The 22,771-nt window shown below is 41.3% G+C and overlaps 2 protein-coding genes across 3 annotated transcripts; one reads left to right on the plus strand and one right to left on the minus strand.

Annotated features, from left to right (window-relative positions):
• Nucleotides 1-1,402: 1,402 nt before the first annotated feature.
• Nucleotides 1,403-8,954, plus strand: mepceb (methylphosphate capping enzyme b). Of its 2 annotated transcripts, XM_030775782.1 has the most exons (6): nt 1,403-2,097; nt 2,197-3,879; nt 3,964-4,140; nt 7,174-7,392; nt 7,625-7,748; nt 7,924-8,954. In XM_030775782.1, exons 2-6 carry the CDS (start codon nt 2,242-2,244, stop codon nt 7,974-7,976), a joined length of 2,211 nt encoding a protein of 736 aa, XP_030631642.1. In that variant the 5' UTR covers nt 1,403-2,097; nt 2,197-2,241; the 3' UTR covers nt 7,977-8,954. The 2 variants fall into 2 exon arrangements, with proteins under 2 accessions (XP_030631642.1, XP_030631641.1); XM_030775781.1 differs by having other exon boundaries at nt 2,197-4,140.
• A 3,263-nt stretch (nt 8,955-12,217) lies between these two features.
• LOC115812476 (hydroperoxide isomerase ALOXE3-like) lies at nt 12,218-20,573 on the minus strand. The gene is made up of 12 exons (XM_030774955.1): nt 20,430-20,573; nt 19,230-19,434; nt 17,661-17,742; nt 17,419-17,541; nt 17,084-17,187; nt 16,523-16,692; nt 16,170-16,313; nt 14,877-15,080; nt 14,433-14,519; nt 14,088-14,257; nt 13,523-13,644; nt 12,218-12,324 (listed from the first exon to the last, which is right to left on the minus strand). Exons 1-12 carry the CDS (start codon nt 20,571-20,573, stop codon nt 12,218-12,220), a joined length of 1,662 nt encoding a protein of 553 aa, XP_030630815.1.
• Nucleotides 20,574-22,771: the final 2,198 nt, after the last annotated feature.

The raw sequence follows: 22,771 nt of genomic DNA on the forward strand, positions 1-22,771 counted from the left end.
AGCTACATTCTGTAACAGGCTGAGCTAACTAAATATTTCACTTAAACTCAACACTAAGCTTCCTGTCAGACACTGCTGTTGAAGTGTAACACAGGTCAACTGACATATATATTTACTTGTCTTTATATCCATCTTCTCAGACTAAACCACTGCCTGTTAAGCGGATGAAAATGTCCAGACGTCGTTATTTAAGTGGGTATTAAGCAAATGCTGCTTGATAATTACGTACGACAATTTGGTAGAGAAATGTCAGGCAACAAGCTCAGTCTCGAGGAGCAGAAACAGCGGTTAGTAATTTTTTATCCGCGCGCTGGAAATTGCCGCCAGTGAACGGATGCACTCAACTGTGTGCATGATACTCGCTTTATCAGAAATTAAAATTGTGGACGCTTTAACCATGTCTGAGAGCTTAATAAGCGATGACTCTGTGCTAACAGAGAAAGTTACCCGTTAGATTTGACCATACATGACAGATGTGCTTTCATTTGGTTTGACTTGTCTTGACTCAGACAGTCGTATACTCAACAGCTGTCCCCTGAACAAACAACGGGCCTTTCATCGAACTCAGGGATATATAGTTGACAAACCCGTCAGAGGGTGTGGTGAATATATCATGACAATGTTACCCTTGAGAAATGAAAATGCACGTAATAAAAGCACATTAAAGCGTTCAACACTTTAACAGTTGCTCCGCACTACAATTCCCATGAACGACATACCCAGAGAGCATGCGTCTGGATCCAAGAGGCGTATAAATGGGGGGAGGGGCAGGTGGTGCGAGTTCTTTAAAAATATCACTCTGTTGTTGACAAAAACATTTGGCACCCTGTGAATCTTAGAGCAGCTCCACGTTTCGTCATGTGTGGTCACACTGACATGTGTATTAAGTCGTCTAACAGCCAAAAACCATGTTGTTAACCAGAGGTTGTTTACACGGATAAGAGGTGCCCAAGCAAAATTCCTGGCATTTCATGAAACAATGGTAAAATTTAAAAACAGCAATATACGCCCAACAAAAACTGACATGACTGATTATTATATATGAGTTATAGGAGTTTGTGAGAGTTTCTATTATCGATTTTTGGGAGGATTATTCGTCAAAATGTAAGAGGATCTGTTATAACGTAGTCTATACAGGCATAACGTAGGATACCTATTGAACAGTGGGGCGGGAGTGCTTGCACATGCTTTCGTATAGAGAGATATAATTGGTTGTTTGTAGAGGGACGGGATGAAGCGCCATTTTTCATTGGGCAAAATGCCTGTTTGTCAGTATTTCCTCGGGGCTGTAGTGCAATATAAGAGCGTGGGTATGCTGTACCTCAGCGCGAGATATAGCAGCTCGAGCGTTTCAACACAATCTCACAGAATGGACAGGGGCGACTGCACTAGCAAACATGCACACAACACACACAGACAGCTGTGTTATAACGTCTTCTGAGATTTTGTAAAAATCGATTTTTCGAGGGGGCGTTCTCGATTTAGAGTACTTCGTTTCCAAGTGTACTTTCATTTGAAGTGCATTGGCTCAGGAAACTTGCAAGATACGGTAAATATATCGCTAAGTCAGTTAGTGGGTATATTTTTTATTCTTTTCTGTAGAGAATACAGTAACAGGGGGGAGGGAGACAGACCGACATAGCTCAGCAGTGGAGCTCAGAAGGCGGAGAAATGGTCGACCAAGGAGTGCTGTGTATGTGCGAGAGGGAGGGGTTTGTCTCTATCTGTAACTGTCTGTGTGCTTTTGCTCCTAGGGCTGTAGTACCTACCGCATAATTCATGAACCACATGACGTTTTCGCCAGCGAGGCGGATCTATTCAAATTAGCAGAAACTCGTTTGGCACCAGTGTAGGCGGGTTTATCAAAGGGAAGGCGTGGATCGAAATCTTTGGACTTTTAAAATATTTTTACTTAACAGAGTTTACTCACTGACCTTAATTTGAAGCAAGGAAGCAGCGGTAGATTTTTCAGTACCTTTCTTAGTGTATGAGAAGGATGACAGAAAACTGCTTATGTTGTGACAGACCCCTAATCATAGTTGATCAGTTAGTCAGTGGGAAAAAGTAGCAAAATCCACACAAGAAAAGGCCTTATGTGTAAGTAACAGACAGAGGTTGAGATAGATATATATTATTGTTTTGTACTGCATGGTGTGTTTGATCTTTTTGCTAACTGGCATTTTCTCCCTCTCTCAGGATCAATGCAAGCTGCAGAGGGGAATAACTGCAAATCACTGGAAGATGATTGAGATGTCGGTGGAGAAAGAGACAATTTTGTCAGATGATGGTAAGGGGAACACTTTAACAACTCCCCAGTCCCCACCTCCCTCTGAAAACACAGAAGGAGGGGGCAATAAGACCCCCAAACCCAACACTGTGGTTCCTGTCTGTGTTGGTGGGTCAATATTAGCAAGTGCAATGCTATCTGAACTCTCAGCTAACCACTCCACATCAATGGAGAGCAGTGGTCAAGTTGATTCTCTAGGGCTTGGGGTACGGATAACAGGCAAACCTTTACAGCCAAAAAACGGCCTGCAACCACAACCTGGGCCCCAGCAACAGCCACAGAAACTCAACAAACGTCGCTATAGTATGAACTCGGGCTTTAAACACCCAGGATTTAGTAAACGGCGGCGACGTGCTAACTCAGAGTGCGACCCCGTTCTGCCCACCAATTTCCTGCTGGGTGGAAACATCTTTGACCCACTGAACCTCAACAGCTTATTGGATGAGGAGGTGAATCGGGCACTAAACGCAGAGACACCCAAGTCTTCACCCTTACCAGTCAAAAACAGAGACCCTGTGGAGATTCTCATCCCTAAAGATATCACAGACCCCCTCAACCTCAATGGGAGGGGTGGGGATGCCCATGGAGGAGTCCTGGTTTCACCCATGAAGAGCGGTGGGAGACGGAGGCATCGAAATCGACACCATGGGGGAGGGGCTGCAGGCCAGCCGGACACTTTAGACTTGGACAGGTCAAGGATGACTGGTGAGGAAGGTGCAACAGTTGTACCACTGTATCCTCACATGGGTACAGGGGTGCACCCAAGCACAGTACCAGAGGTCCCTAAAGAGGGTGCTGTGTTATCTGGACTGCGCACTGTGGAAGAGTCACCAAAACCCTATGAACTCAACACTACTATTAACTGTAGGGATGAGGTGATTCCACCCATACTGCCTCGGCGACAATCACAGCCTTCAAGTAACTCTGCATCTCAAGTACAACTGAGTAATGCTGATTCGGGGTCATCCGGTCAGGCATATCGTCACCGAAAGCGTAGGCGCACCAGCAGCCGTTCGGATCGCCTGTCGGTCACACCAACCCCTGCCACCAAAAGGCCCAGTGCAGAAAGAGGACATAGTCAGACTTTCCACACTCCCATTGGAGGAGGAGTTACAGGAGGACAAGGACCGCGGGTGCAACAGGTTCCTCAAAGCCGTCACAAACCACAGCGCAAATTCCAATTTGGAAACTACAGTCATTACTATGGATATCGGACACCAGGCCTGAGTCAGGATCCGAGAATATCAGTTTTTAGGCCTGAATGGTTTCACGGAAAGAATATTCTTGACCTAGGCTGCAACACAGGTCACATGACACTTGCTATTGCCAAAAACTGGAGTCCTGCCCATATTCTCGGTCTGGACATTGATGGTAGGCTTGTGCATGCCGCACGACAAAACCTACGTCACTTCCTATCTGAGCTTCACAGATTGGGCACAAGGTATGGCATAAACCAAAATAGATGGTTTGGGAATGAAGGAATAGACAACAATGGGACAAGGAGGAAGAGAGGAAGGGAGGAAGAGAGGGAGGAGAACACAGAGAAACCCAGAGAGAAGAAAGACAAAATGGAGGACTGTCCAGATCAAGGAGTAACCCAGAAAAGTATTGCTGTGGACACACAGGTTAAACATGACCCCTCCCAGCCCGAAGTTGATAGGAAGACTCATAGGGAGGGAAAAGGGACAGAAGGGGTGCAAGGTTTAACCCCTCTCATGGCACTCCCCAGTGGCCAGTGGCAAGCACCCCAGCCTTTTCCTATATCCTTCCGAATCTGCAGGGGTCCCATCGTCGCACCCCCTCTTCTCGAACATTCTCCTGGGGTGTTCCCATCCAATGTTTCTTTTATGAAGGTAAGAGAAATTCAGGAGAGAGCAACAGATTTAGGCCACACTTTGTGTTATTGAATGTAGCTGAAGAAGCCTGTGTCAGCTCATATAATATTCAGCAGTGTTAAAGCCCTCACCACATGACTCCAGTCTAAATTGATTTATTAGACGGCTTTGGGTTTTGGAGGGCTGGGTCACAGGATGATCGTCATGTTTTGAGTGTATGAGTGTAATATAAGACAGTGACTTGTTGTGTGCTGGCATCAGGTCTTGAAATAATGTTTACTAAAACTATTGGAGGTCCCTCTCAAGCAGCTGATAACTTGAATATTTTGACAAAATACCGCATCATCCACAAAAGGTCTCGCAAAGCTTAGCTCTGAAACACACCTGTGTGTGTGTGTGTGTGTGTGTGTGTGTGAGAGAGAGAGAGAGAGAGAGACAAAATGGCTTGTGAGTGGAAACCTTGTAGACATTGATAGGAAAATGTCTGCTTCCTAATCTGTTTGTGAAGCAACTCAACTGAATGTGTGTGCACAGAAATACTAACTATATGTGTGTGTGCGTCTGCATTATTCATCAGTGTGTATGTGTTTGGCACGGCCATTTTAGGTCTACTTTGACAAAAGGCCTGTTCTGTATTCTGAACAACTGTGTGTGTGTGTGTGTGTGTGTGTTGCACTGTAGACAGCTGCTGGCACAATCATACTCTCTCTTTCTGGCACAAACACACTCGCACTCCTTAGGCTAATGTTTGGAATATGTGCCATCCGAACTGACACTGTTTTTGTTTTTGTCGATTGCTCAGCGTATAAATGGAATTTTAAGAGTACTTGACAGAATTTCTCTCTCTGTCTCTCTCTTTCTCTCTGTTTTCTCTCTCTCTCTCTGTCTCTCTCTCTGTCTCTCTCTTTTTTGGCACATTTGTGTCTGTGCAAGATCTGGTCACGCCTACCAGTGCAAACTTCCTCTTAAAGTCAATGTGCAGCCATGCTCTCAGCTCATATGTTGTCTCACTCACTCTCTCTTTTTTTGTGCTCCTTTAACACGTCCAGCATTTTTAGCCGCACCTCTTTAGCACCATGCACTTGCATGTCTGTGTGTATGTATTTTGAGTCTATATATGGGTCTTGAGCAATCGAGAGTGTTAGGATATTATTGTGCTGATGTGAACAGACGGAGGACGTTTTAGCTGTTGTCTGAATTCATATTGTTCCATTCAGCAACTTTTAGAAATTGTCAAAATATAGGCTGGACTGCATAAATCCACTTAATAAATTTGATTCACTTAGGAATGAACTCACTCTTTCTCTCTCTCGCTCTCTCTCCCCCTCCTTCTTTCTTTTTTTCTTTCTTTTCTTCTTCCTTTCTTTCGGCTGCCATGCTTCTTTTAGGTCAGGGATACTACTTGCTTAGTTTTCTTTTGAAGCTCCTTATATTTTTGTGCTTGTCCTCACAGGCCTCCTAAAAGCACGGATATATATTTGTATATATTTGACTGAGGATTCCATGTATTGAAGTTGAATAGACATTCAGTGAGAGCCATGTTATGGCCTACTGTGTCAAGGATAATAGTCACTCGTGTCAGGAGAACATTCTAATCATTAACACATCATGTCAGATGCTGGAAACTTTGCCCTTATAATCACTTCTTATTGTAATCTTGGGAGAAAATGCTGTAGAACAAAGACTCTCTCACATATTTATTCTGTTTAGCCAGATGACTTATGTAGCAAGAGAGCCGAATAGGGAACTGAGACTAATGGTCACTTTGGGCTAACATTAGTTGCATGCTGCATCTCCCAAGACATACCCATTCTAAGTGATGTCACACACTGATGTGACACCATCAATTTTTAGGAAGAATGAATGAGGCAAAGGAGGCCAGTCGTACACTACAGCTTATTGGTGTTTGTATAGAACTAGCCACTGCTTAGCACAGCAATATACACATGTACTGCAGTGCAGGTAGTAGATATGTTCTACAGTTTTATACTTTGAGTGCCAAAAGTCATTCTTCTTACTTAAATATAATTTGTTTGCAAATTGTGCATGAAATATTTTAACCTTGTCAGACACATGTCATGTTAAATCATGTTTTTCAGCATTGTCTATGTGATACACAGCTAAATCTGTATATGCAAAAGAACTCCAGTGCCTATGAAACGTGGAATTATATATGGAAATATATACAAAACTGTATTTAAAAATCATTCTCCATGGTTATGAAACTGACATGACTGTCTGTCTTCGGGGAGGCTGAACAGCAGTGGGAATCATGAATAGTATAGCTGCATAAATGTGTTGTATGTCAGAGTGAGTTTTGCGTCCCTCTGATTTTGAATGTAATTCTAGGGGCGGTTTATGCATCGCTCCCCCTGGTAGGTCTGATCCTTGCAAAGTTGTTGTTGTTTATGAGCAGTCCTAATAGATTTATTTTCGTTATGCATTTGTCTGAGTCAGATCATGCTCTGAGCAGTATTCACTAGGAAGAGATGGAGGGGGAAAAAAAACCCCCACTTTTTTTTTTTTTTAAGTTTTGAGGTAGACCCTTGGAATGTATAGGAAAGTCTCAAACTGTATGTTGAATTCAACCAAATATGAGGGCAGCTCAGAAGGACACCATTCATATTAGAACTGTGCTAACGTGCATTACTGTGGGGAAGAGGAAGAGCAGATACCTGAATGCACTCTCAGCTGAGTCAGGATATGCACAGTAGTATGAATGACATAAATATCACATTACACAGTTTATTTCTATGCTGTTAAATAGATAATGGTTAGCTAACAACTAGTAACCTTGCCAGCTGTGCCTTTTAGGTTTTTGTTGTCTAAATTCAGCTATATGCTCTCTAGTATGAGCAGTAAAAGTGTTTCAGCTGTATTGTAGGGAGATGTTTAATTGTTACTTGCTGAAAGCATACAACACCACCAATTTAAAGTCCATACATGCAATCCAGTGTAAACCATGCAAATTTAACAGATTATTAAAGACTAGGTGCATCCTAAGAACAGCTGTCTCTCTCTCTCTCTCTCTCTCTCTCTGTGTGTGTACAGGGGAACTATGTGCTGGAGAGTGATGATTTGCTGGCATCAGAGAGAGCGGAGTATGATGTCATCCTGTGTCTTAGCCTGACCAAGTGGGTACACCTGAACTGGGGTGATGCTGGGCTACAGCGCCTCTTCAAACGAGCTTTCAGGCAGCTGAGACCAGGAGGGCTGTTTATTCTGGAGCCACAGCCGTGGAGCAGCTACAGCAAACGCAAGAGACTCACGGTAAACAAAGATCTGGAGATTGAGAAAGGGTCTAGAAGGATAACATGGGTTGGGTAAAAACGGGTCAAGGGAGAGAGATATAAAATGTAGAGAAATGAATCCAAAATAGGGCCAAAATGTGCATCATATGTTATCATAATTATAAGAACCAAAATGTCATAAATGTCAGTTTGTTTGGGTTTTTTTTCTCTCTTAAAATTTACATAAGCTTTCTCATTTCTCTCTTTGTCAGGAAACAACCTATAAGAACTACAACAGTATCCGGTTTAAACCAGATCAGTTCAGCTCTTACCTGACGTCAGAGGTGGGCTTCAGCAGCTACGAACTTATTGGGGTCCCTAAAAGCTGTCCCAGAGGTAACCTCCAGTTCCTCTTTCTCTCCTTCTGCTTCAGTGTTTTATGGTGTACATGTCACAGAGGTGTCCCAATCTTAAATGTCTTGGTGGTAAATCAGAAGAAAATGGAGATAAATATTATTTTGTATTGTTACCCTCGGGCTTAGTTTTAATGAAATTTTGTTTTCTGTTGCAGGATTCCAGAGGCCGATTTATGTATTCCACAAAGGCCCCTCCTCCAGGAAATGAGTCACAGAAAAGTGAAACTGATGTAGAGGAAGAGGAGGTCCTGCCAAGTTAAACCATTCCTCATTTGACTCCAGTTAAAGACTGACAGCCATAGGCTCTTTTGAGGAATATGAACCCTGACCTTTCTTTATTGCTCGTGGCCAAGTCATACAAACATCAGCTCATTTAGACAGTGTTGGACATGGAATGTCTTGCCTTTTTTTTGTGCTTTCATACGCTACAGCTGTTGCCTAGCAACATTAAGGAGGCATTTTAATAACCCATGAACCCATGACTATGAAACTTGTGTGCGGACTCACAACATGCACGGGATTCAGTGTTTTGTAACTAGAAGCTTTGATCTGTTTTGTCTCATCATCTCTCTCCTACGTATTTAGAGAGACAGTGCAGTGGATTGGAAACTCACATTTTGACAACCATGCTTAATATTGGACTGGACCTCGAAGAACCGCAAACGAAAAAAAACTTTTTCCCATTTCTGAATGAATGATGCAGCTGTTGACATATTGTCGACCAGGCAGTGCTGGTGGTCAGACTTTTTAGTGAGCTTCTCACTGGAAAAACAACAGGCATTCTCTTCCACAGCTCCTTTAACCAGTTTGTCTGCTTCTGATGATGACGGATTACAGATGAAAAATTTGAAAACTCTGAGCGTGAACAGATTCACCATGGTTGTGGCTGAAGAGCCAACATAAGCACACACACTTTTCTCCAGTGAGTGTGGGACTACTGTTTGTGTGTTTGAGCAACCTTTTGATGTGAATACAGAAAAACAGTTCCTGAATCTTCATCAAAGTATCCATTTCCTATATTCCTTTTTTTTTTTTTAAACTACAGTTGAAGATCCTGCTCATATACCATGGGACAGGGTGTGTGTGTGTGTGTGTGTGTGTATGTATGTGTTCAAGTGTCTGCTAGAAAGGAGGAGGGAGTAGTTTGTGCTTGTTTGCTGTAACGAGGTTTTCATTCATATACACACACATAGACATGTTTCAGAGATTGTTTTGGAGCTTTCTGTGTTTTAAGCAGTAATGAGGTCTGATTAAATCATTCTGAAATTAATCTCTTCTCCTGTCTTTCTCCCTCTCTCTCTCTCTCTCTCTCTCTCCCTCTCTCCTCCCTCTGTTTTGGTTTATGCTTTGGGCAAATACTCTGCATCCTCATTTTTCTACTCTATCCCCCCACCCTCCCACCCCTTTTTCATCAGTGCCAGAACCATTAACTGAGCCTAATGGACAAAACATCCTCAGTCAAGGGAAAGCTAATGAAATAGGAACCCCAATGTTTGGACCTTTTTTTTGGGTTTGGATAGTGTCCCAGATGAGTGGTTTGTTTCCTACACCCAATTTCACATTTTACACTCTCTCTCTCTCTACACACAGTCCACTGTGGTTCATTATTGACGGCAATGTCCGTTAAATTCCCCGCAGAGTTCTAGAATAATAAAAAGGACGGGAGGACGGTGTTGTAACTGAGGAGGTTGTGGAACTGTATGTGGAGGCATGCCAACAGAGTGTTTATTTTATTAAACATAATTCCAGTACTGACTCCACCAATGTGGTGGTGCTTGTGGGACATGGTTAGAGTTGCTTCTCTTTCTGTGTGTATACTCATAGGCCTATGGAGGTTACAGGGAACAAATATGTACATTATTTTTGCAACCTGACATATTTTCACCTGAGGAACTTGACAGAAACATTAAAACATTACTCACTTGGCTCTTTTCCCCTTAATCAGGCAGTTAATGAATGATGATTAGTCAGCAGGTAATCTTGGAAATAATTTAAGTAGACGCCTCAGGTAATGCTAATACTCACTCCCCAGTTCAAAAATCTCCCTTATCTGGCTTTTATGCTGAGCTCTCATCTCTATACTGAGCCACCAAAACCGATGAGAATACCCTACAAACCGCCTGAAACCTCCCTTCTGTCCTCTGCTGTTTTATTAACTTTACCACCTCACCTGTGTGAGAGAGTGCTGACCACTGTGGTTACAGCTCAGAGCGAACAGACCTCAAATAGACTTCATCACACCGACAATATATATCTGCAATACACATTTATACCTTGCCTGGAAATACATTCAGACATAAAACAGACTATTTTTTTTAACAGAAAAAGCAAAGTAAACATGACACATATTAGAGCAAGCATATGATCCTTAACAACCGTGAGGCAACACAAAGATAAATCTGTCTGTATAGTTAAAGGGAGCATTTCACTTAGGTCAGTGAGTGGCTGTATAGTTAAAGGGAGCATTTCACTTAGGTCAGTGAGGTTTTCCCCTGGTGAAAATGGAGTCACATTAGACCCTTAGGTCATGGTCTCTCTTTGTTTTGGGAGATGTTTTAAGTAACCAGATGGCTGCTCATACTGGAATCTGTTTAAGAGTCCGGCCATCTTAAGCCTAAGTTTAGTCATTTTCATACTGAATTCCCAGGGTTAAACTAAAGAGACTTTTGGATCTCATTGGATTTGTCTGCTTCCCACTGAGACGTCAATGTCCACACTGGTCAAGGGCAGAGGTTAAGTAATCCCTGGGCCAAAGTCAGTATTGGATACGTGTTAGCCTTTTTCCTAGGAGACTTCTTTCCTCCGTGGCAAGACAAAAATGTGCAGCATGAAAGCCTGAGCCCTTTTGACTGAAAACCCTAGAGAAGCATTAGAGTAATATGTTCTACAAGTCTAAGTACTGCAGTGCAATTCCATGGATACCAGTATGAGTGTATGACCTGGAGATAGGTGACTGAGCCATTGTGCGGTTTTGTGGACATGAGCTTATATAAACTTCATCTCCAGTGCAGTGATTGATAAGACACACTTCCTGTGAAAATCTGTACAGGCTAAATCTGTCCATATATGCAGTAACAGACATGACACCTTTCACTGAGCCTATAGAGAAAATGAGAAAATTACAGTTACCATGATATTGTTGGTTTGGCTTTGATTACTTACCACCCCCTAGTGGAGGTTGAATGAAGTGCTCTAAAATTTGCATTCAGAAAAGAGGAATATTGCAACAGTTGCCTCTGTATGAGGGCTGTGCCCAGACATCAGAGAGAGGTAGTGTGTTCAGTAACTGGAGTACCTGCCAGAGTTCTCTTACCTGTGAGCTATGGACACATTTGAAGAAATGATGCTACTTTATAGACAAGTATAAAACAGACTAAAATGCTAACCTAGAGGTATGTTTAAGGCAACCATGAAATCTGTGAAAGTCGGTAATCCTGTATCACGGCCGGGTAACAGTTAAAGTTATGGTGTTGCTATGGTGCATCTGCTCTGTAGTGGGACTTAGACAACGATGCAATTCTGTGAGTCATATTCAGATTATGATGCTGTTCATTAAGCGAGACTGAGATTATGATGCTGTTTAACAGACGAGGGTCAGATTGTAATGCTGTTCTCAATCTCCTCTGGGTCCAGATAACGGTAAGGGACATCCAATTTCTCGTTCCTTTTCTTTATTGTCTCGCTCAGTTTTTTCAGATCTTCCTTCAGCGTCTTACAGAGTTCCAAAACTTCAGGCTCAGTGAAGTATTCCTCAGTGTGATTGCCCAGGGAGACCTGAGAGTGATGAAAAGTGAATGGAGAGGAGGGGGGAGTGGAAGATCAACCGTGAGACTCCTTTATTAAACGGCAGTACGCCGTCTGGAGTTTTAAACTTATCATGGGTGGCTAACTGCAGGCATGTTGTCTCAAACTAGTAAATGGAGGAACGATCTCACATGATATAGTTTGTTTTCTGTGTGTCTCTTGGATTAAAAAACTACCCAGTTGCTTACAGTGTACAGCTCTGCTAGTCGTGCTGCATAAGCACTACATATATGAAAAACAGTAATGTGTGTTGCAAGTGTAATTAATCTTTTCTCACAAAGTCTCCAGCTTTCTTGCTGAGTAGCCAGCTGTAGGCCATTCCCCTCACAGTGACGTTTACATCAGGCAGCGTGAGTAACAGACGTTTCTCACTACCCTCCCCTTTTTTGAAGGGAACACTCATCTGGAGAGAGTTTGGATTGTTGGGCATCCAACCACCAAAATCAAACTGAAAAAATACAAAATATAAGAGAGAGGAAGAACTGGACTAAGCTGAATTGCGAGTGAACAACTCAGGAGCAGTGAATGGGGGTTTAGCATTCTTGGTTTGGACAGTTAATTCTCTACTGACTGAAAGCACTGTTCTAAGTGGTTCCTATAAATAATTCTGAGAGAGCAAAGTGGCGTAAATGTACTGTGTTTGAATTACACCTGTCCACTGTTCACTGCTGAGTGTTGTGCTGTCATGTTGAAGATCACCATCGTAAGGAACTTCACAGCTTTATCCACTGATTGAAAAGCCTGTGGGATTCCTATGAAGCGGGCAAAACCAGCAAAGATGTCACAGATGAACAGTCATGTAGGTGTTCCAGAGTTCAAGTATTAATTTTGATTTGTCCCAACCTATCTGAGTTTTGCTGTTTCAAAAAGATACCAAGAGGGAATACTGAGAGTAATTTGGCTGTGAGAGCGGCAAATTCCATATTTTCTGTCTACTCATAAGAATACTTAAGAAATGAAAGAAGTTGAAGGCACCGTAGCTTATCTGACACAACACTATTATCATGTTTGGTCCAAACAGGCTGTTAAGAGGAAAGCACACTTAGAGGAAGCCTACGATACAGTCATCAACTATACAAACTATATCCATGGCTTCTTAAATATTAGCCCTATAGAGTCAAGAGGACTGACCTGAACTAGGACTCTAGTGTAACCAATGTCAGAGATCTGCAAAACAACCTATTTATTAATAATAATAATAATAATAATAATAGGAAATAACTATTTTGTAGGTAACTGAGTGAGCAATTTAAACTATGTAAGTATGCACTCAATAATACGGCTGTTTGGAAGGTGGAACCTACAAGAACAATTCCCGTCCGTCTAACTAATTAAATTATTATTTTGTGTATGAATGACATGGGCAAGAATGAAAACAGAAATCACGTCTAGTAAAAATCAACTAACGCCGAACAGCCTACCAAGACAGCAAAAGACTAAACATGCTGTCAGTGGATATCAGTTACAGCTGAATCAAAGCAAGAAACACATAGCTGAGTGCAAGGGTCAGCGAAACAAAGCAAACTAAGAAGTTGCAACAAAATTAAAAGAAAGCAATAAAGCCACTTATCAAAAGGTTGTCTGAAAGATGTAATTTGCATGTTTCCAAACATCACATCAATGTTATTGTTCATAAGCTTTACTGAGATCAACCTGGATGCCTTTGACTATGCAACTAAATTACAATGAACTTTTAACCAAATCCAACTAGCAAGCATCTTCAAACATGTACAATAAACTGGTTTTCATGGAAAACACTCCACTACACTTCAGCCTGTCATACAAAGATTTCACCCCTTGCATATTTCACAGAGAGAAACCACTACATCCACCAGAAGAATAATGAGTGGCCAAAATCCTATTTAAGGAACAACCAAAAAAGAGAGCCCAGTAACATAAAGCAGAGGCAATCCTTCATCCTTCAGCTGCTCCACAACTCCGTCATCTTACCTGATTCTGCATTCTTCAGGAAGCCGTGTGTGAAGATATCTAGGATCCAGTCCTGTAGCTCTTTATCCAAAGCTACCTCGGCATCAGACTTGTAAAAGAACCTCATCACTCCATCCACATACCTGCAAGAGCAACAACACAGCCAACCAACCCAGCAGGAGCAGATGAAAAGAGAGCAATAATCCAGCGGTAACAGGATGTGACAATCAGCACAAACAAATTCTGAGCTGTACGGCTACTCTTAGTTCTACCTCATCCCTGCAGTCATTTTGCTCTGGAATTTCTAAATGAAAACTAGTGCTACTCAGAAAATGTGTCAAAGCGTGACATGAAAAGCACTTTGGATTTTTCACTAGATCATGATCAAAAGACCTGATTGATTTCGTGATTCACAGTTGTTCGAGCCTTGATTTGGACTCACAGACTTAGCCCCGCGACTCCATAGCAACAGTAGCTGTGTCACAGCTCAGCCTCTGAGTGATCTCTGGTACAAGCGTTGCAGTTTCAACACAGTCACCCTCACCCCTGACCACTAAACCTTCAACACTTTAACCCTAAATCGTACTTAAACAGGATGTCCCAGAGAGCAAGGCCATCATCCCTGTAGTAGAAGTTGGGCACGTCTTTCAGACCACGGTCCTCAATGTTTTCAGGAAGGCAAAGGGACCGGTAGGTCACGGTGGGATATGCTCTCTTCAGTGCTTCCACCATCCCATCACTCCCTGTGGCAGTGTACTGTGAGAGTGGGTGAGAGAGAGAGAGAGAGAGAGAGACAGAGAGTGAAATGGAGATATGTGGGTGTAAGAAGAGAGGTCGTGTGAGCAAATAAACGAGTGCAGACGTGTTTCATTAAAGGTGATTAGGGAATATTAGACTAGAAAAGGTACATGCAGAGGTACTGAAGTGTTACCTTAGGAAAGAATCCATCTTTTGACATTATCTTCTCTCTCCACTGAAGGTTGATATGCACTGTGAAGCGTGTGTGAGGAATCAACAGCTACATTGGAACATGGAGTGAGATGTCAGTGTACTTACTGCCAAGATGTCATTTCCTGTAACTGCCCCTACTGTTTAGATAAAATCCTAGAATACATTATGAAAAAAAGACCTCCACATTATAAACTGTTGGTGGTGTTAGACAAATGTTGACACAATATATGTACCCTGAAAGACAATGTTAAATTACATGATGGTGTCACTTCTGATGCACGACTAACCTGCAGGTCTACCATAAAGTGTCATATCCGAGTAAACCTATGAAGTGTCATATTTAAATAAAGAAATCATTTATCGCACTCCATAGTAAAATATCACCATGCTCTACATGCTATTTGCATCCGAGTCAACAGGTTACCTTGTAAACGGGATGGACTGTAGGTAGATTGCGCAATGTGGCCAGACAATAGGCCTCTGCCAGCAAGTGAGTTCTTAAAAGGTGATAGTGAAGCTGGTGCTCAATGAAATCGGCCGCACGCACGTACACTTTGGCCAGGAGCCAGTCCTCCTCTGAATCACTGGGCAGGAAGATTGGGCTCAGCTCCCCTGGCTCCTGCCTCAGCTGGATGGGAAGAGGGCCATAAAAAAAAACAAAAAAAAAACAAAAATTACAACTTCCACACATAGTAAACCACTGAAATTACAAAAGAGCACTGTGCTACAATAGGTGCTTAATTTCGGTCCTCCATCAAGCGTCTTGTGTTTGTGTTCCGTTTGGCTCGCCGCCAATATACTTTTACTGCTGCTTATTGAGAGAAGTACTATAAGAGGACACTGTTTGGGTTTTAATATAGTGTTCATTGATGCTAGAACGTGCCAAAAACCAATATAAGCCAGTTGGAATGTACAGTTAAAACCATAGTGTCCACAACTGGAATGGTAATGGCACAGATGGGCAGTAATGGTGTAGTGTTAAGGGCTATGGACTCAAACTCCAAACTGGGCGGTGCACTGCCAGTATGACACCTCAGCAGGACACCTAACCTCATGGTTGCTGCAGAGGTGTACGATCTCTGACAAAAACAGCAATAACTTTAGGTCACTCTGTATATGAGAATAAGCTAAATGACTGCTACATCCTCTTATTCAAGACTCATCCAGCTGACTATTTCATTCTGGACCAAGTAATCAAAATTTATGATGCTAAGTATGATTAACCTGGACCTGAGCCTGGACAAGAAGTGACTCATTTACAGAGAATGTTCATTAATAATGTGATGTAGTCCATGACAGGCTTAAAGCAGACATCACTGTAGATATTTGGGTCAAATTTGCTTCCCTGTCATTAAATTGTTGACTAGACTCAGATATATTATTTCAGTAGACAATACGGTCCAATGTTTTTGTTGTTTACACCTCGAAATCCACTCAGTATATCAGTGCATGACATCTGCACTGGCAGAATGTAAAGCTTCTTTCATCTGGTCTTGAAAGGTAAACATCACAAATTTTGAAAACAGGCCCAGAGCCCTTGAATCACATGTCTAATAAAGTTTAAGATCACAGCTGCTTTGTTTGACCCTGTAAACCACTGTTAATCATTTACACTGAATGAAAACACAAATAACCTTTGACCTGAGAGCACAGAATTGTCAACACACATGTAAGTTACAAAATCATTGTGTGTGAAACTGCATTTCCTGTTCTGTACCTGGATAGCAATAGGCACTATCTTGTCTTCAGCAGTTCTGTGGAACAGGCAGATGGGAGCAACCACATGTTGCGGACGCATGTTGATGACATTGGTTGGCAAGTCAAGTAAAAGCTTGTAATCACACAAGAAAATGTTCCCATTCTGTTTGAAACAAAAGAACAAACAAACAAAACACAATAATCCAGTTATAAATACTGATATACAAATAAAAAAGACCTCTAAGATAAAGAGGGCCTGGTGACTTGTCAGAGAGAGAGAGAGTGACTTATTAAACAGAGGTCCTTCATTTAAAACAGGACTAAATTCAGGATGAAAATCATTTATGATTGTAGCAAGTGTGAGGTAAGTACCATCATCTCAAGTGCAAGGGCACTGCCCTTCAGAGAAGATTGGACCATGTCTTCCGTAACTGGGAAAGTTTCTGGTAATTTCTTGCAGCACTGGATCACCATGGGATTCGCTCCATTTAGAAATTGATAGCCGAAAAACGGATCCTCTTTCCAGTGCTCTTGGACATACGCTGTGGAAAGACATTCACAAACACACATAGCACTATGTCCAGTGGCACTGTCTGAGATAATAAGACATGAAGACATCAGGAAACTGTTGCAACTTTGTTATTCTGAGGTCAGTATCCAAATAAATAATTTTTTTATTAATTTTGCAATCCCAGATCAATAATGTATTAAATTAATCATAGTATTATTTTTGATAATTCCAATGTAATGTTTGAGATTGGAAGTTTTAGCTCAATTAAATGCAGTGGTTCACATTAAATATTTCATGGTTACACAATGTGGAATGTCTATAGCCCCTGCAGTTTCCTGTATCCTTAAACCAATTGTTACTTTTGATCTGTGAGAGCTTTAATAGTGTCAAGATTAAGTTGGACTTTGAGGACTGATTCTTACTGAAGGTCTCAGTCTTGTTGAACCAGAACACGCCACTGATGTCAGACAGATTGGCCCATGGCTTCTTGCTGTCAGCCAAGAACTTGCATTTTAGCTCAGCCATCCTACACACAACCGTTAAAAACACACATCGAACAGCAACCGTGCATGTGACATTGTGTGTGTGTGTGTGTGGATCTTTGTGGAGTTTCTATCCATGCATATGTGTATGTTTGCAAGTAAGCATGCTACTGTGTGAACCTGTAAGTTTATCCATCTCAATGCAAAAACAGGCAGCTTGTGTGTGTCTCTCTCTGCGTGTGTGTGTGTGTGTGTGTTTGGAAGAGGTGCCATACGTGACATAAAAATTCAAGAGGAACTCCATGGATCTGTCGAAAGTAAACTGCAGATCAGGAGGAAGTTCTTTGGCATCATCAGCAGCGATGCAGTATGGTAGCTTCTCTATAAACTCTTTCCATCTGACACACACACACACACACACACACACACACACACACACACACACACAGTTACATGAGTCCACACTGACACTTCACCACAAAAACACTAACAATAAAAAAGAAAGGTAAATACTCACTGATAAGCTTTCTTTTGTGTCTCCAGTTCTGCCTGTCTCATAAGTATCAGCTTATCATCTTCCTCTTTAAACGGAGTCAGTGCTTCATGGGTGCGCGCATGCGCACACACACACACACACACACACACACACACACACACACACACACACACACACACACAATCAGTCCAAGACAGGAAAACTACAAGGGGACACTACCGTGACTCTAATTAAGGCTGAGACTAATTCAAAAACAGGTTTAGAAAGCACAAAGTCACACTGTCTGAGTGGACTAGAGCTTCCCTCCATTTTTTCCAATAAAAACCTGTAGGACAGAGTCAAAGACAAATAACAGATGCAGAGCCAATAACACAATAGGGATTACACAGGTCAATCTGTTAGTGCAGGTCTTTAACAAATGTATGTATTTGGATTTGCCAAGATTTAACAATTCCTCTGTACAAAACTGCAAAACCCATGTTAGATTTCTTACAAAGTAGAGGTGTCACAATTCATCCTACCCACAATCCAGTTTGTGCCTCAGTTTTTGGGCAACAGATTGGTTTGTATAATGGTTTGGCTTGAGGGAAAATTGCATCAAATCAGGACTTAAGTTTTTTCTCCTCTTTTAATTTAAACACATACAAATTTAAGCCAAAAAGAACAAATTTAATACAAGCAGGAACAAAGAATCAAACAAAAATGAGAATAAAAGACAACTAATCTTCAGTACCTTTTATTTTAAGGTTCTTTTCTCAGAATATTAGTGCAAGAAAACTAAAATTAAGCAAATTATTTTAAAGCTCTTCTGTTTTACAATAAGTGAAATAAATCTAAACGTTAGTACATTTTACTTTGAGGTTCTTCTTCGAGAAAATGACAGCAAAGAAAACTATACTTCAGCACTAATTATGTTTAAGCGTTTTGTTATCATTTAAAACAGTTACTCGGTCGACAGTTTCATTAAAGCTATTGTAATTGTCCTGCTCAATTAAAGCATGTGCATACCGCATGATGAACACTGCACATATATTTTCTGGCAGTGAGAAATTAAAGGAAAAGAAAAGGCATAAAGGCTTCAAATTATGATTAACGTTATTCTTAATTATTATCAGACGCAAAGCATGAGATGTTCACTTGTGCTAAAAATTGTATGCGCCGTAATCTGGCTTCATACTCAGGGGTAAAAAATCACTTACGAGCTGAGGTTTAAAAACTTCCATGGTTCACTACACACGAAGTTTACCGTGAACTGAACCGAGAATGACAGAATCGCGGTTTTTTGGTTTCGGCACAAAACTGTTACACCCCTATCAAAAAGCAAAAACGGAAAACATTCTTAAATTATGAATCTAGGCTGTCATATTTCTGACAAGATCAGTCAGCCTCTGTCCTATGGAGCTGCAGTGCTAACGGGTGGTGCCGACTGCAGTACCATTCAACACTGGGTATCAATGTTCTTCAGAAACTACATTAGGTGGATCGGGTGTTTTTGGATAAGGCTGAAGAAAAAGTCTGAGCACAACCGAGCTTCAGAGGAAAAAGTGTTTTTTTCTGGTTGTAGCTATATTTTGTGGGTATATGTCTCACCTTTGCCCTCTCTAATAAACACCAGATGCCTTTCCTTAATCCAGCGATAACATGGGAAATGTAGTTCTTCTTTTTCAGGCGTTATCACCTTCACCTTTGCACAGAACCAGTCATCATCTGGTAGGAAGAGATATGGCTCCTTCTCGATACCAATTAGAATGATTTTTCCCAGAGCTGATTCGCACTTCACTATGTACTCTTTCCCCTGTGCACAAACACATAGGCCATTGAGAGGATCAAACATGCGCAGTGCTGCACAACTGACCTGATGATATCATTATGGAGCTCTGGCTAGTTTTAAATACTGAACGTAACAGAGATATTAAAAGATCGGTGAAAACCAATAACCATAATTCTGACGCTGCAAAAATTGGATAGTAGTCCTTAATATCTAATAAGACCGTTGTTATGGTGTAGGCCTATATTATGCAACGTGTATATTTAACAAATACAAATACTCATTAACCTTATTATAATACATGAGTTTTAGGGGTATTATCTCGGTTAAGCAAAAACATCGTTTTGAGCTGAATCTTATCTGGGAGACAACGAACTCAGAGAGCGGAGACTCGTTGATATAAACTTTTTTTTATCTAGAGTCTGGCCTCTAAAATCTGCATAAAACAACTCTACTGTACTAATTCTAGGCTTACTGCATGAAATAAAAGACATGCACAGTTAGAACATACAAATATATACAGTTACGTAGATGCAGAGAGCTCGGTGCGTTTATCAGCCTTGTTTTACACAAGGCTGTAAAACGTCTATTTGGTCAATAACGAGTCATCATAACAACATGATTAAATTTGCATTGCAAAGATCATGAACTGGCGACATTAACAAGTAAAGGACAGAGAGCCGTTTGATCCCGTAATGAACCATGTTCCCGTACCTCGACTACAGAATCTCTGAAAACTCTTGTCCCAAAGCAAATTTGCCTTACTATGCAAGTAGTCTTGGTTTTCACGTTTGTTTGTTTTGGGCTTTTCATACAAAACGCTACAAAAGTGAAAAAGAACACGGACACAACGTCTTGACAATGCCTTAATGTTTCATCTTAGGCTCATTTCGACTTGTTATATAGCCTACTCTGTCGTACGTGCCTAAATATGAGCCGCTTTCCCAGTCGGAATTTTATTCTATTTTGGATCTCATGCATCACTGTTGCCATTCTCCCTTGGTTAAGAACTTCAGTCGTACCGAGTTCCCGGCGAAGTCCCGACCCTCATTAAGCATCGTGCGCTCGCTTTCTCCCTCAGTACCGACAAGTGTAATGAAGACGTTGTCGAATGTTCCACCCCACATCATTTCTCCAGTAGTGATGGTGACCTTATATTCCGCCATCCTCTCCGCTATCTGGTGAATGTTTTGTACCACTACTTGATGGGCGCTTTTATGGACAGGCTCTTGGATGCGCGCTTGCGCACTAACCAAAATGTTTCGTTAAAGTTCTCGAGAGCGACTACAGAGGATATAATTTCCATCGAAGAGATACGCGTTAGTATGCAAGTTGCAGGTGGACAGATTTGGACAATTACATGTGAATCACATGATACTGACATCACTGACAGTCACACAAACACACACGCATACACACACGCACAGTGCGCACAAAATATGATATTCTATATGATAATCTATATTCTGTTCAACGGACTTTCATATGTTAAAACTGTGTTTATACGTGAACATTTAAATGTTTACGGAACCCTTATGATACATAAGTCGCTTTCTGGGTATATCCAAGAAACGTTGTGACAACTTTTTTTTTTAATTATAAACGTTAAAATGACTTTCAATCTGTTAGGAAAGATAAACACTGACCAAAAAAAAAAAAAACCCCAAACAAAAAGCCAAATACACGAATGGCTCGATTAATTTAGTTCTGGCTTACATATCTCCTCACATCCTGGGGAAGGCTGTAGGAACAGGCTGTAAACTACTGTAGGAACATTAAAAAAAAGACATAAGTTACAATGTAAAACTTTAGCAATGGACAGGCAGCCTCCCCTGAACGTTACAGACACAATGAGAGAAGCTGACCAGGCTGAGTAAGAGAAGAGTTCAGTATTCAGGTTTTGAATAGCTTTGCCAATCCTCCTCATTTTCAGTATGTGGAGCCACCACACGAGAGATTCCTATCAGTAGGAGAGCGCAGAACAAACTGACTCACCTCTTGTGGTTTGTTCATTTCTTCATACATTGCAGACTGGAGTTGAGTGGCAGCAGCTGTTTACTGCAGCTCTGCAGCATCTCGTTTTACTGTTCATATCAGACCCAGTGTTAAGAGTCACGTGGCTGTGCGGTGTTGTCCATGGTGCTGACCCAGAACAAACACTTCACCATGGGCTAGTACAAATGCATTTGTAGAGTAAAGGTAGCTCTTCGGTATTCTAACCACATATTTGACATACTGAAAAAGTTTAGAAAGTTGCATGTATAAAAGTAAAATGGGGTGATAAAATAACAGAAATATCAAACAATAAAAGATTATTTTGTAGTACCTACTCACAAAGGCTGCAGTGACAGATCTTCTGCAGGTGACTTGGATGGACTGCATATCCAAAATGGCTACTGCCTGTTTTTGCTGAAGGGTCAGTGATCATCTGATGGCTCATGGTAACAAAGCTGGGAGTCTAGAAGATTCAGGACAGAGGTTGAGAGGAGGTCTCCCTCATTCTGTGATGAGGTTCACTGACTTCAAGGAAAGCAGACTGTGTGGTATTGCTAGTATGAAAGTTTCATTGAGTGTATGTTCCCTTTAGAGGATTCTACAGCGATCAAAATACAAAATAACAGCACGCCACAGGGAAGAGGTGAATGATTTGGTACTTGTTCGTAGTGTAATATTCCAAATAACCACTAGATGGAAGTATAAACCCAGTAACGCCTCTTGCCCTTCTCTCCCTTCCCTCTCAGTGAAATTTATTAGGCTAACTGTCCTGTGGATAGTTCCCTGAGTATATCTTGTACCAAGCCGACAAACAACGTTGGAAGAAGTTAAGCTATGATAAAACTTACTTCATTACAAGTATATTTTGGTTGAGTTAAGTTACTTTAATGAGATATTTTACTTTTTTATCATATCGTCACCTGGAATGCCATTTAAAACAAATTAACACAATGTCCAATTTTACGCTTACGCTGAATTTTCAGATGGATAGGAGTCAAAACTCTGACCAGTGAAATAATGCTGAAATGCATTAGACCCACTAGATGGTGGAAAGGTATCCGAGGAGGGATGGTATTCCAGCCGCGATAAAAGATGCAGTCACTTACCTGTAAAGTTACACAAATATTATTGTCGACCCTAAACGTCATATCTAGATTTAAACAACTCCTGAATGTAAAATATATTTTCCTCAGTCCATTTTATAAAGATTTCATCAGTGGAAGTCTTTGAATATGTCAGCATGCCAATGTAAGGCAATAAAACATAACAGTTGGCCTACATAAAACATAATTTCTTGTGGTCTACGAAGCAACGAACGGACGGAAGGTCGTTCTCACTTGCTGACGATCAACATTGAAAACTACAAATC

The sequence above is a fragment of the Chanos chanos genome, chromosome 5, assembly GCF_902362185.1.
Source record: "Chanos chanos chromosome 5, fChaCha1.1, whole genome shotgun sequence".
Classification (NCBI taxonomy): Eukaryota; Metazoa; Chordata; class Actinopteri; order Gonorynchiformes; family Chanidae; genus Chanos; species Chanos chanos.